The 13,111-nt window shown below is 51.2% G+C and overlaps 6 protein-coding genes across 6 annotated transcripts; 1 reads left to right on the forward strand and 5 right to left on the reverse strand.

Moving 5' to 3' along the window:
• Positions 1 to 1,316: 1,316 nt before the first annotated feature.
• Positions 1,317 to 3,218, reverse strand: COCVIDRAFT_83921 (glycoside hydrolase family 3 protein; the record flags this gene model as incomplete). Its single annotated transcript, XM_014707319.1, has 1 exon — positions 1,317 to 3,218. The coding sequence occupies one exon, from the start codon at positions 3,216 to 3,218 to the stop codon at positions 1,317 to 1,319; it is 1,902 nt and encodes a 633-aa protein (XP_014562805.1).
• A 558-nt stretch (positions 3,219 to 3,776) lies between these two features.
• On the reverse strand, positions 3,777 to 5,445 carry COCVIDRAFT_83182 (hypothetical protein; the record flags this gene model as incomplete). Its single annotated transcript, XM_014707320.1, has 3 exons — positions 3,777 to 3,812; positions 3,860 to 4,001; positions 4,052 to 5,445. 3 exons carry the CDS (start codon positions 5,443 to 5,445, stop codon positions 3,777 to 3,779), a joined length of 1,572 nt encoding a protein of 523 aa, XP_014562806.1.
• A 480-nt stretch (positions 5,446 to 5,925) lies between these two features.
• Positions 5,926 to 9,176, reverse strand: COCVIDRAFT_21675 (hypothetical protein; the record flags this gene model as incomplete). Its single annotated transcript, XM_014707090.1, has 2 exons — positions 5,926 to 8,975; positions 9,023 to 9,176. 2 exons carry the CDS (start codon positions 9,174 to 9,176, stop codon positions 5,926 to 5,928), a joined length of 3,204 nt encoding a protein of 1,067 aa, XP_014562576.1.
• A 397-nt stretch (positions 9,177 to 9,573) lies between these two features.
• Positions 9,574 to 10,332, forward strand: COCVIDRAFT_32696 (hypothetical protein; the record flags this gene model as incomplete). Its single annotated transcript, XM_014707158.1, has 1 exon — positions 9,574 to 10,332. One exon carries the CDS (start codon positions 9,574 to 9,576, stop codon positions 10,330 to 10,332), a length of 759 nt encoding a protein of 252 aa, XP_014562644.1.
• A 621-nt stretch (positions 10,333 to 10,953) lies between these two features.
• COCVIDRAFT_32697 (hypothetical protein) lies at positions 10,954 to 11,637 on the reverse strand (the record flags this gene model as incomplete). The annotated part of the gene is made up of 2 exons (XM_014707159.1): positions 10,954 to 11,219; positions 11,277 to 11,637. 2 exons carry the CDS (start codon positions 11,635 to 11,637, stop codon positions 10,954 to 10,956), a joined length of 627 nt encoding a protein of 208 aa, XP_014562645.1.
• Positions 11,638 to 12,242: 605 nt separating this feature from the next.
• COCVIDRAFT_21678 (hypothetical protein) lies at positions 12,243 to 12,818 on the reverse strand (the record flags this gene model as incomplete). Its single annotated transcript, XM_014707091.1, has 2 exons — positions 12,243 to 12,517; positions 12,587 to 12,818. The coding sequence occupies 2 exons, from the start codon at positions 12,816 to 12,818 to the stop codon at positions 12,243 to 12,245; spliced, it is 507 nt and encodes a 168-aa protein (XP_014562577.1).
• Positions 12,819 to 13,111: the final 293 nt, after the last annotated feature.

A 13,111-nucleotide genomic window follows, 5' to 3' on the forward strand; every position in this document is an offset into this window, starting at 1 on the left:
GGTGGTGGAGTTAAAAGATAGCGCAGGCGGCGGCGAACATCTGACACTTAAACCACGGGAGTAGGGCAGGGTGGCAGCAGTGAGCCCAGGTCAATCTCACAAGACACCATGGCGTCATCTGGGCGGAAATTCCCAAGCTGGCAATAGGCAGCGTCGTATTGAGAAATTTTGCGGGCCCTTGGACGCATTTCGAAGCTTCGCGTGGGTGGGCTGGATGTCCGACCAGGCTGTGTTCATGTAGGCTGTGATCATCGTGCATGGGTAGTGCGCCTAGGGGGCCCACCACACACAAGCCTCAGCCCTCCACGACTATCGACTGGCTCTGTGATGGAATGGGCCCGTTTCCCCCCCGCATGTCGCGCAGTATCAAGGGGAAGATCAGGGTCTTCCGGAGAATAGGCTGATGGGGCGCGCATATACTAGATTCATACGTGGTGTGGATGCAGTGGTGCCCTGGGAGATGATCTATCTCGGTGTGGTGTGTGGGGAATGCCTAGGGCGATTACTACTACTACTACTACTACTACTACTACTACTACTACTACTACAGTCCAGTGTAACTAATACTAATAAGCAAGAGACACTGCACCGCCACAACACCGGAGCTCCCCGTTCTCGTGGCCACCAGAGGTATCCTGACCTCCAGCCACTGTGGCGCGGTCAATCACCGGAGCGGTGTGCGTGAACTTTTGAGTCGGTCCGCTAGCTGCCTAGTGACCCTGTTATGTATCTGCTCTTTACATCATACCTTCTTTACATCATGCTCGCTATGCACTTTGTCGTCACAGCATATAGTAGGATGTTCCCTTCATGTTATGTTGATCGCGCTGCCTTCACCGTCTCTTTCCCCTCTCCTCACGCTGCACGTGCTTCTACTGAACCCTGAATCTGCAGTATACAAGCTAGCAGCCTCACGGCTATCATTTCTGGAGTAGTTGGAGGTACTGCAGGGTAGAGCAAGGATGAGATCGTATTGCATGTGATGTTGGGTAACCCCAGCTAATCATATGAGTACTTTTTGTATCCAATCAGCTGATTCCCTTCCAGGCTACCACTGTTGCCCAGGCACCTTGGGGATAACCTTTCCCATCGCCCAGCTTCGGTCTACATGTACCCCAGGCAGCTATGCTCTATGTGTAGACTAAAGGTAAGGCTAGAACAACATCGCCCCTTCCAACAAAAGAAATTCAATCTCAACATTCTTCACGTTCATCACATCAAGCGAACTTCCATTCATGTAAAAATAATTCATTATCATATTCTTAAATACCATTACTCATAAGTCCCTCTCTAATCCTACATCATCCCCAAGATTACTACTCATACCTCAATCCATACCCGAACTTGAACGCCGGGTCCAAAGTATCAAACGGCACATCCTCCTTTTGCGCCTTAGCCGCCTCGTCACTGCGCGGCAAATCAAACGGCAGCAGACCCTCTGGCCCGCTTCCATCGACACCAAACACAACATCCAGGAACGCATCCTCGCTAGCGCCAAAGTTGACCATGAGGGCTTCCGCTTGCTCTGCGACCTCGGGGAACGCACCGGGGCGGTCGAGGAAGATGTCGACAACGGTAGGTACGGTAGCGTAAATAGCTGCCTGGCGCGCCCGTTCCGTAGCGTTGTATTCAAGCGAGCCGGAGTGGTAGTTTGCCTCGAAGCCACCGGGCCGCGGCTCATATGGCGCTACGAGGCGCAGGAAAGCATAGTCTGCCTCTTCGGGCGTAGCGACGACTTCAAAGTTGCGCGAGGTAAGGAACGTGCTGTTGATGCCCTCGACGTAGAATTTGGACTTTGCGCATTCGGAGGTGGAGAGGGGGAGAAAGGAGTCTTTGTTTGTAAGGAGGGTGAAGGAGCGCTTTTGGGCTTCGAAGCCGATGGCGCGCCATTCGTCTTTGCCGACGACGGCGACGGCGGCGTCGGCGTCGAGGAAGCGTTTTTCGTCAAAGAGGCCCAGGAGGAACTTTTCGCGCAGGAGACGGCGGACTGAGGCGTCGATGCGGGATTCGCTGATGATGCCCTTCTCGACGAGCTCGAGGATGAGGTCGGTGCGTTCTTCGCCGCCGAGTTGATCGGTTCCAGCGTTGAGGATCTTCTCGGTGCGTTCGAGCTCGGTGAGGTTCTCAGCGCCCCAGGCTCGGGCGGGCATGTCTTGGCCCAAGATGATGGAGTCAGTGACGAGACCCCAGTCGCTGACTACGATGCCATCGAAGCCGAGCTCGCCGCGCAGAAGATCAGTGACGATTCCCTTGTTCATTCCAGCAGCGACCTCCTCGTACTTGGTGCCCATTGGGCGAGAGTAGTAAGGCATCATCTGTCTAGTTCCGGCAGCAATAGCAGCCTTGAATGGGATAAGATGGTGTTCAAAGTTATTGCCAGGGTATGTAGCATTCTTGCCATAGGTGAAGTGACTATCCTCACCACCTTCGACTGGACCACTGCCGGGGAAATGCTTCGAGACTGTGGTGACCGAATCATATCCAAATCCATCAGGACCAGTGAATCCTTCGATGTATGCAACAGTGAGTTCAGCAGTCAGAGTGGCATTCTCGCCCATGGTGCCGCCGATACGGGCCCAGCGGGGCTCAGTGGCGACATCGATCTGAGGGTGTAGGGCAGACCGGATGCCAACAGCATTGTACTCTTGTCGAGCAATATCAGCGAAAGTTCGGATAAGCTCAGCATCTCTGATCGCGGCTAGACCAAGTGTCTGGGGCCATTGTGAGAACTTTGTTGCTGCAATCTGACTGCCTTCAGAGTTGGTGAATGCGTGACGCGGATCCGACGAGACTGTGATTGGAATGCCTAGTCTTGTGTCTAGCGCCATTTGCTGCAGGTTGTTGTACCATTGCACGGTGGCGCGTACATCCGCAATCGGCCCGTGAAGGTTGAAGTGGGTCATGAGCTTGCCCTCCACAGCTTCCTTTGTGACGTTGAGGAGGGTTCCATTTGGGCCTTGGTTGATGATGTTGTGGAAAAGCTGGCCTGCTTTTTCCTCAATGGTCATCCTCTGTACAAGATCCTCGACTCGTTCATCAACTGAAAGCGTTGAGTCCCGATATGGTGCAGAGTCCATCTCAGTAGACCGTAATGTCATACGAGGAAATGTTGATTTGCCGAACGATGGTGTGCGAATTGCTGATGACATAGCTGTTGCAGCGAAGAACAGCGTGGTGAAAGTGTTCAGCTTGCGCTGACTGCGATTGCGAGCGACCATCTTGCCGGTAGTGAGGAACGAGGCACTTTGTGGACGGTGGCGAGAGATGCAATTGACTAACCATTGGGCAGACTACAACCAGATATTTGTATTCCAGCCTCATGTTGCTCGCCATACACTACTCCGCCTTGCTTGTCCATCATGTGTCCAAGAGCCGAGAGACTACCATCGGTGTTTTCTTCTTGGGGAATCTTCGGATACACTATTGGCTTGGGAGGTAGTCCAACAACCATCTTGTGGGTGTACTTGGCGCCAAGCGGTTTGCCATCCCTCGAACCCGAAGACGATGCCAAGAATTGGAGTGTGGAGTGCAGTGTGGGGAGCGCGTGGTCGGGGGGAAAGCCCCCGAAGCTAGCCAAAGCTTTGCCAACCGAAGATGTACCGGCAGATTCGTGATTGGACGCATGACCATGTTATATGGGCAACAGAAAGAATTTTACAAGATGTTGGTAATAGTTTCCGGGGCTCAAAAAAAATACGACACCCCACATTCCGGTATGGACAGCCATTAAGTGGAGCCAACCACTCACAACCCAGTGTTGTATCCCTCTTCCATTGTTAATGAGGAGTGAACTCCACCCAGCACGTGTGCTCCTAGCGGTCGTTAGCACATGCCAGAGGCTCTTAGTAGAAGCACCGACCTTCATCTCCGGGAATGTGTCATCGGCAAATACTTCAAACCTAGAGGTGATACCCGGCGCCATGTTTTCTTGTCCCGGAACCACCCTCGACCCGTATTTCCGGTACAGTGACGGCACTAAAGCCATCTCCGCCATGGCGAGGCTAACACGTCAGTAGTAGATTCACCGAGGAACACAGCAGAAGTCACTTACTGCATGCCGACGCACATACGAGCTCCACTCGAGAACGCCCAGAACCATTTCTCCATCTCCGCTAGTTCGCTTTTACCCGCATCCGACCATCGTTCCGGCCTCCAAGTGGTCGAGTCAGGGAACACACTTTCATTCCGATGTAATGAATAAGGGGCCATACTGCATACTGTACCCCGCGGGATATCGTAACCGTCAACTACCGTGTCTGCTCTATTCAGTCTTGGCTCGGATGAGGGCAGTGGGGCAAAAAGACGTAGCGTTTCCTTGACAACTGCATTCAGGTACGGCATGCTATCCGCAACCCTTATGTCCACGCTACCATCAGTGACGCCACCTTTGGGTATGGATTTGCACTCTTCAATCAACTTTTGCTGCACATGTGCATTCCGAGGCAGGGATAGACTCCAAATGAGGAACATTAGTGTATCGCTAGTCGTGTCGATGCCAGCAAGGAGGTGGTCTGCGCATTCACTGGCAATATCCAGGTCATCCATGTCACTGTTGGATTTCGACTGTGAAATATATAGCTCACTGATGATTGACTTTTTCGCTTCGGCGCGCGAGATTTCGCCCGCATCGCGGTAGGCGTGCATCGATCTTAGTGCATGCGCCCGGATGCCGGAGTAAGTTGCAGGCTTGGCCATGGGTAGGAAAGGCCGAATAGCGGTCTCAACTACCCCCGTTCGAGTGTACATCCATTTCGTGAGTGAGGGTAGATGGACTGCAAACCAGGATAGTCGCCGGCGTGTATGGTTCATGATATCGTCCAGTAATTTGACATGTTCTGGTGTCCCTTTGAGAGCGGTGGTCGCGCCAAAGCATGGAGTCCCATACAAAAACGTGGTGATGATATCGATTGAGTAGTAGTGAAGCGCCGAGAAGATCTCCAAGCCGCCTCTACGGGTGCCATCCGTTTTCACCAGTCTCAAAAAGTCTTTAGTCTTCATTCCCACGATTTCTTCAACTTTGTACTGTGCAAGGCCACTTTTTGAATACGGGCGAGCCACCAATCGCTTTCTCCGTGAATGCTCTACCCCGCTTGCGAACGTAAACATGTTCTTCCTCCCATATGTATCGAACATCCGATAGAACTCAGTGCGCTCGAACCCACTTCCTGCACCATAAATGGTGCGTAATGCCGAGAGGGAGTTGAAATGCACTTCTTTCGGCCCGATGCGTACCACTGGTCCGTACTTTAGATGTAGGGCATGGATCTTGCGTGTCCGCTGGCCAGTCCAGTCGTCCCATGCAAGTCGCCACTTGGTAAAGGCGTAAAACCTGGGACCTGGGATACGTGACAAGGGGCTAAAGAAAAAGGGATACAGGATATAACTGTAAAGGAACGCCATCAATGCCGCTGGGAAGATCCATGGCGCAAACACGATCCAAGACATTATTGCGTCGGTTGTATGATGTCAATAATCTGCTGACGACTGCGATACCCAGGTTTGCATTGAGTATAGTAGCGATATCTTATGTGGCTTGCCGGAATGTCGGTTAAGGCCTAAGAGGCGGCGATGCTAGCAAGCTTGCTGCGGAGGTGAACGTCTGCAGTGAGGATGTGATGCGTAAAGATTTACCATTGACACCCAGAGAAGGTTGACTCGCTGTTCACAGCTTCTTGTATGCAAATCGGTGCAGGATCAAACTACCAATCTTGGGGTGAGTAGTGCTGACTACCGATAAGTTGCCGTCATAAGTGGGGTAGGTAAGGGATCTATCCCGAAACGTTGCAACGGAGCCTCAGCATTACTTAATGAACATCAACATTAGGAGCGAGACTTGGCTGTACCAGCGCAGAAGTAGTACCATCAGAAACCGAACTCAAGTCGATCGCGTTCTTGACTCTCCTTTTTGCAAATGTTTCCGTAACCCTACCTCGAACCGCCAAGCCCTTTGATCATCCGCCTCCTCCGGCCCCGATAGAATCGCTCAAGCATCTTCCTCCTCTCTTCCTGCGTACTACTTTCCACAAGCAACGCAAACTCAACCGGATCATCAAACCCCATGCTCTCCGCCATACTGCAGAACTGGCGTTTTCGCACGCGCTCATTAGGTCTATACCGGTAATTGATTTTAAACTCGCCAGGAGTAGCAGCCGCAGCTATTTGCCTGTCTTCGTCATCTTCATCTCCAGAATGAATGCCATGATGAATTCCCAGTTGATTGAAAAGACGCTGTGACTGCGATTGCGAGGCTTGGAACACACGCTCACTTGCGAGATCGATGTCGTTGCGCAACTCCATGGCTTGTTTACCTAATCGAGCCTCTATCTCGCTGCGCCCAATGACTTCAGAGTTCTCGTGGGTGTATTCTACACCTACTTTGGCGAGAATAGCATTGATTGGATCGGGTCCGCCGTGTTTGGTCTTCCTGCTTGGCTTGCTGCCAGTACTGGAAGTCGAAAGGAAGGTATCAGCCAGTTTCTTTATCCCAGCGATGTTGGCATCGTCGTCAATGCCAAGATTCTTGTTCGAAAGTATATCCTCGTCTTCCGAGTCGAACTGCGATTCATCGACATGAAAGTCGTAGGCATTTACACCGGCTTTGGACTCGGCTACATTGGTCTTGTGCATAATGTCGCGAAGCAACACACTGTCTTCTTGGAAACTGAAGAGATTTTCGAGACCAAACAGCTCGCCCTTTTTGCTAGACTCGTCCATTACGCCCTTGAAGTAGCGACGCTCCTCTGAAGCATTGTAGCCAATGTTTGCTTGTTGCTGCTTATAGATCTGACGAGCATAGACGACTTCTTCAATAGTGCCACTCGACACCAGGCGAAATACCTCGACATTCCTCGTCTGGCCGATGCGGTAAGCACGATCTTGTGCTTGCAGATCGTATGCCGGGTTCCAATGTGGATCCATAACGACAACCTTATTTGCAGACGTGATATTGAGACCAACACCACCAGCCTTGGTAGATATGAGAAATACGAATTGGTTGGGATCTGCGTTGAAGTCTGCAACGGCTTGAGAGCGCTCCTCATACTTCATGCTTCCATCGAGATACGAGAAGTTGTATTTTGTGCCATCGACATCGAATAAGCCTCTCAGCAGTCGCAAAAGACGGACCGAATGCGAAAAGATCAGGACCTTGTCGCCATTCGAATGCCAAAAATCCAACAAACGCCTCAACACCTTCCATTTTCCGCAAAACTCTCGTTGTGACTGTACTAGAATATTGTCGCGGATTCGGAAGAGATCTTTGTATGTTTCGGGACATGCCAACTCCAGTGTCTTCAAGTCTTTGGCTTGCTTCTCTGCAGAATCCGTCGACAGTGGCACGATGAGGGCAAGATGGTTGGCGAGTTTTTGAAAAGTAACCATGCATGGGAAGATGAAGGCTGCCCATTTCTCGTCCTCACCCGGGACGTTGACGTGACAGCAATAGCCCCTGCCTTTCCCCGATCCACAACCACACTCTTCCCTTGCGGTGCGGATGAACTCGCACCTGTCGCTCTCGAGAAAGGTGCGGTACGCATCAGCTTGGGTTTGGGTAAGCTGACAAAAGACGACGCGATCACTCTTTTTAGGTAGTTGATCGGCGATTAGGGTCTTCATTCGTCGGAGAAATACGCTGGGTAGGATCTTCTGAACGAGGTCCTGAGCCCGGCTTCGCGCATCTGCAAGCTGAGCATTTGTGGCATCGTGAGCCTGGCCCATTCTTAGCGGAAGACTGATCTTCTGCTTCCACTCTTGAGATGAACCATACGCCCCAGGCCGCGCCCAGTTGAGAAGATTCCAGATCTCTTCGTACTTGTTCTGGATTGCAGTACCGGTAAGGCCAATACGGCAGAGTGCGTTAATCTTGTTCATGGCTTTTGTTGTCTCCGCATCCTTACTCTTGATCTGGTGGCATTCGTCTGCAACCACGCAATCCCAATCTACTGTATTGATTTCGCCCTCGTTGTTACGATATGTGGTGTATGTCGTAATCATGATTTCCAGCATTCCCTTTGCGGCAGCACTAAGGACGCCCTTTCGGTCTGCTGCACTGGAGCCATGGTATCTGTAAACCTCCCACCAACCCCACTTTGAAAGTTCATCTTCCCAATTCTGCATCAGTGTGCCAGGGCAGACAATGAGGACGCGAGGGTACCACCGATTCTTTCCAAAGCGACGGGTCTTACGCATACACTTGGCGTCACGTTCAGTGCCCGTCTTTCCGAATGCGGCTGTCAAAAATGCAATGACTTGAATCGTTTTACCCAAGCCCATATCATCGCCAAGTATGGCGCCTGTTTGCTTCACAAATTTCTCGTGTAGAAATTGGACGCCTTCCACTTGGTAGTCACGCAGCCATTGCGCGATAGGCGCCGGTATAACACCTTGCGACTTACGAAGCTTAATATCTTTCCTTTCCCTCTGTGGCTTGATGGCTTTGTCTAATTTTGGCTTTTCTGCCGTTTCTGACTCAGAGAAGTCTATGTCCTGGTAGTTGGGAGGGTACCGTAGGCCAGCTTCGTGGAGTTTTCTAAGAGCTTGTTGTCTCGAGAGTATGTATTCAGGTATTGGATCATCCAGAAATGCTGTTGCGGTGCTGTCATCGGCTAAGGAGTCGGTACTGAATCCTGTAGGGCCATCACCCTGACGTTTCCTGGACGAAGGCTTACGACCCACGATGCTTGCAGCAGCTGCGGCTTTTGACTTCTTCTCAGCACGGATCCTGTTAGTTTCAGCAGCTACGCGCTTTCTTTTGAGGGTTTTGCGCTCTTTCCAGTTCTGGTACGCAGCTCTGGTGTCTTCTTCAGACCACTCAGATTCTTCACCAATGCCATTCGTATCAGAGTCATTTGCCTTATTGGTTCTTGAGTCTGGAAGTTCCTGGAAAGCCTCATCGTCCTCAGTATTTGAATCTTCCGGATCTTTCTCCTTGCCTACTACATCCACAGTCTCTGACTGAGTCTGAGTTCGTGCCAGGACTAGAGATCGTCAATATCTTGATTGATAGAGGCTCATACCGACTAACCATCTAGGTACTGAGAGATATCTAAATCTTTACGCGATGTCTTGATAATGTCAAGGCCATCATCATCAGTATCACTACCACTCATCTCTTCGCTCTCGGCAAAAGCTCTCAGGGCTTTTCGTTGGCCCTTTGACTTGTCGCGACTGGATGTCATGACTACTACTGCCGGGTTTCGATATGATAGCGCCGGTCATATGTGGTGATTTGCACCTTTATCAAGGCGGTTGAACGAATCGGTACCTGGAACTATAGGTTGCACAGACATATCGCTAGCAACAAGCGACGAGTGGGAGGCCAGGAAGGGCCGCTGACGACAAACGCGCCAACGCGTCCTCACGTGAGAGCGGGGCCCCGCTTGCCTGCAGATCGCTGCAGCATGGATCAAAATATCATAGCCTCAAGCTTTCTAAACTTGCATCATCATCGCAATCAGCCATTCGACCCGAAAACTGTAGCACACCACGACGTAGCCGGTCGCCCTATACTCGTCTCCTCCAATTTGGGAGGAAGAATAAAAAAATATCAATTAATCACAGAACAAATCATCCACAATGCCCCTCGACACAAGCACCTACTCGCTCGCGCTCCTCCGCCTCGACGGCCGCCGCTGGAACGAACTCCGCCGCATCCACGCGCAAATCTCCACACAAGCCGCCGCAGACGGATCCTCGTACCTCGAAATGGGCAACACCAAAGTCCTCGTCTCGGTCACCGGCCCCGCCGCAGAAGGCAAGCAAAGCGGCCAACGCGGCACCACCAGCGACAAACTCGCAAAAATAGACGTTGAAATAAACTTTGCGGGCTTCAGCGGCGTGGACCGCCGGAAGCGCAAGACCGACAAGAAGACGAGCGAGATGGAGCATTGTTTGCGCTCGGCGTTTGAAGGCGTGCTGTCGCTGCATTTGTATCCGAGGTCGACGATTACGATTAATGTGCATGTTGTGTCGCAGGATGGGTCGTTGCTCGCGGCCTGTCTGAATGCGGCGACGCTGGCGCTGGTGGATGCGGGTATACCGATGACGGATTACCTAGTTGCGTGCACGGCGGCTTCGTCTGCGTCGGCTGAGGCGGCGGATAATGCGTCGGCGGATGATCCGCTGCTGGATCTGAATAATCAGGAGGAGTTGGAGTTGCCGTTTTTGACGGTCGCGACGCTGGGGGAGAGCGACAATGTGGCGGTGTGTGTGATGGAGAGTAGAGTGCGCATGGAGAGGCTGGAGAGTATGCTGGCCGTGGGGATTGAGGGGTGTAAGAGGATGCGGGGGATATTAGATGATGTTGTGAAGGGTTATGGAAAGCGATTTGGTTGAAAGAGGGAGGTATGATGATATTTTAACCCAATATGTGTCCAACGCCGTAAAGCGTCACTCAGTACTCGAGACACAAGGCCGACAGCGACCTGCAGTGGCCAAGAAGTTTTGTGGCTGGAGCTGTTGGCGTTGTGAGAAGAGATGGTGTGCCTTGGGCCTCTAGGAGGACCAGTTTCACAGCAGGGCTGCTCAACGAAAGAGCTTGCTAGAGCGGGACTGGACGAAGGAATGAAGGGCTTCAGCGCGACGTTTAAATCGTTCGACGCTTGCAATTCAAATCATAAAGTCATTTAATCGAATCTCCTCGATTTACACCCCAAATCAACTGAAGCGTTTCTTATCTGTGCGCTCCAGTCCGTCCATGTCTAACAAGCCACGCACAACTACCAATTCTTCAACAAAGTTGACTGATGAAATCCCACTCTCTTTTGAACGGCTCTTAACTTCGCACTACGGTCCTGCTGCACGACCAGTTAGTGACATGCCTCTCATCTACTGATATTATACAGTAAGTGATCCCCGACGCAAAGGGACCATTGTGACCACAATGCCAAAATCTAACCCACCTGCTGCAACATGCAATCGTCTCCTGCGTACGGTGAAAAGTGGCAACAAAGAAATCTACCTTACCAGCATAGGATGATTGAAGAACCCAGTACGCTCAAGAACATCACGAACAGCCTCGATAGCATCTTCTCCTGCATCAAGTGACACGGCTCCGACCATGGCTTCGAACGCGTCCGCCATCATGTTCTTCGTGACGTGTACGCCAGATGCCGGGACAATATAAGCGTCGAGGCCGAGCCTGAAACCGCGTACTGCAAGAGCTTCGTTCGAAACGAGGGATTTATGGATATCATTCCAGGTTTTTACTGGACTAGTTTGGCCTGTTCTTGTTAGTCTTCATCAATGACGGTAGATATGTAGTGCAGCTAGGTATATACCATTCTGATTGCGGACCTGATACCATCTTTGTGACAAGACAAGATCCATGATCTTGTCACCGACAAGCTCTAGGCGTCTATTGTGGACAATGCTGTACTCATGGCCCTTGATTATAAGGAGCGCTTCTGGAGCTGCCATTTGGACTGACTCTGCGCAAATGATCTTGTTCTTAAAGTAGTAGTCGAAGACTTTTTCAACGCCGGCGATTTTGCGATCAATGTTGATGGTAGGAGTGTTATATTTTCGCTGCACAGTTGTTTGGAAATGGGCGCATGGGAAGGCGCAACGCAATTTGGGAGAGGTTGCTGTTACCTTGAACGCCGTAAACCGAGTCAGTACTAGCCAGTTACTGCATCTCATTCGATCTGGCGACACCATAGCGAGGAGTTCTGATGAAGGCGAAAGGAAGCGGTATATCAAGTTCTTTAAGATTGAAAATGCAATTGTAAGAGATGTGTGTGTACTTATGCATACGCAACAAAGAAACAAAACCCAAAACAGCGTCGTTTGTTCTGAAAACAATGAAGAGTGTGATGTCGAATGGCAACTTCGACCGGTGACGCGTGTTTGCTATTCCAACTCAAACTAGGCTTTGCTCGGCAAGCCACGAGGCAGTAGGCCAGTAGTACATCGTTAATAAGGCTGTTCACGATCACTCATTAGAAACCATACGAAAACCCGTACTAAGTGATGCCACAGCCGCAGTTCACCGTGCAGATCCGTAACCCGGCTTGGTCCAGAATCCGCCCTGCAAAGCAACTCCAAATTTTCAAAGCAACGAGAGGGCGGCCCGTATGGATGTTCGACGCTGCATTCAAACCCCGAGTGAAAATCAAACGCAGTAACGAGTCCAATGAACTGCCTATCTCTTACCAAGGGAACCTGAAGCTGCCTTGTAGGGGGTATCTCGAGCAGGCAATGAAAGGATCTAGCAGTGTCTTGATTAGTGCATGGCAAACCACTGCTCATGTTGAGGGCGAGAATGATAAAAACAGAGAAATTACTGTGAGAAGGATGTGGTCGAAGAACCCAAGATGCTCCATGACGTTGTGAACAGCAGCGTCTCCTCCGTCTTCATGGACTGCTCCAACGATGGCTCCGAGAGTTGCTGCGACCATTTTAGGAGACACGTTGGGTGTGCTACTAGCCGTGATGATGACCTTGTCAATTCCAGCGTTGTATCCTCGGCGAGCCAATGCATCGTTGGAGATGATGTCGTTCCGCAACTGCGTCCACTGCGCTGGGGATAGGGCCTCATATGTCGTTGTAAACAGTGCAGCCTAGCAAGAGCAAGGGAGTCGTGATTTACCATACGACCCACGCATTCTAAACCAGGCACTACAAAGTTCTCTGGCGAGGACTGCTTTCCCTAGGATGGCCAGTCTCTTGTTGTTATGCAAAGTCGTAAAGACGTCATCTTCAATAAAAGCGACCTCTGGTGCTGCCATTTGAGCTGCTTCCGCGGCGAGGCGTTTTTTGGAAAAGACGTAATCGATAATGGCCTCGATTTCCAACACTCTGGATGTAAAAGAAAGTGCCATGGCCGCGCGGAGTATAGTCTGTGTAGTTAGTAGACGAGGCGGGGTGAGTGCGAGATGGAAACAATGTGGGGGAGATGAGGTATGGGATAGAGTAGAGGAGTTGAAACGCAGACTAGAGCCAAGACAGCACTCTACATAATCTAACCTGATACTGGCATGCACGCAATCATGCTGGGTATTATGCGAGGAGATTATTATCAAGGATGCCGATGCATAGCCCAGTCAGATTTTGGGGGCTGGGTTGGGCGCAGTGCTGTGGTTGGGGCGCGGCCATCACAGGGCAGCTGGAGATC

Source organism: Bipolaris victoriae (genome assembly GCF_000527765.1).
Source record: "Bipolaris victoriae FI3 unplaced genomic scaffold scaffold_0, whole genome shotgun sequence".
Classification (NCBI taxonomy): Eukaryota; Fungi; Ascomycota; class Dothideomycetes; order Pleosporales; family Pleosporaceae; genus Bipolaris; species Bipolaris victoriae.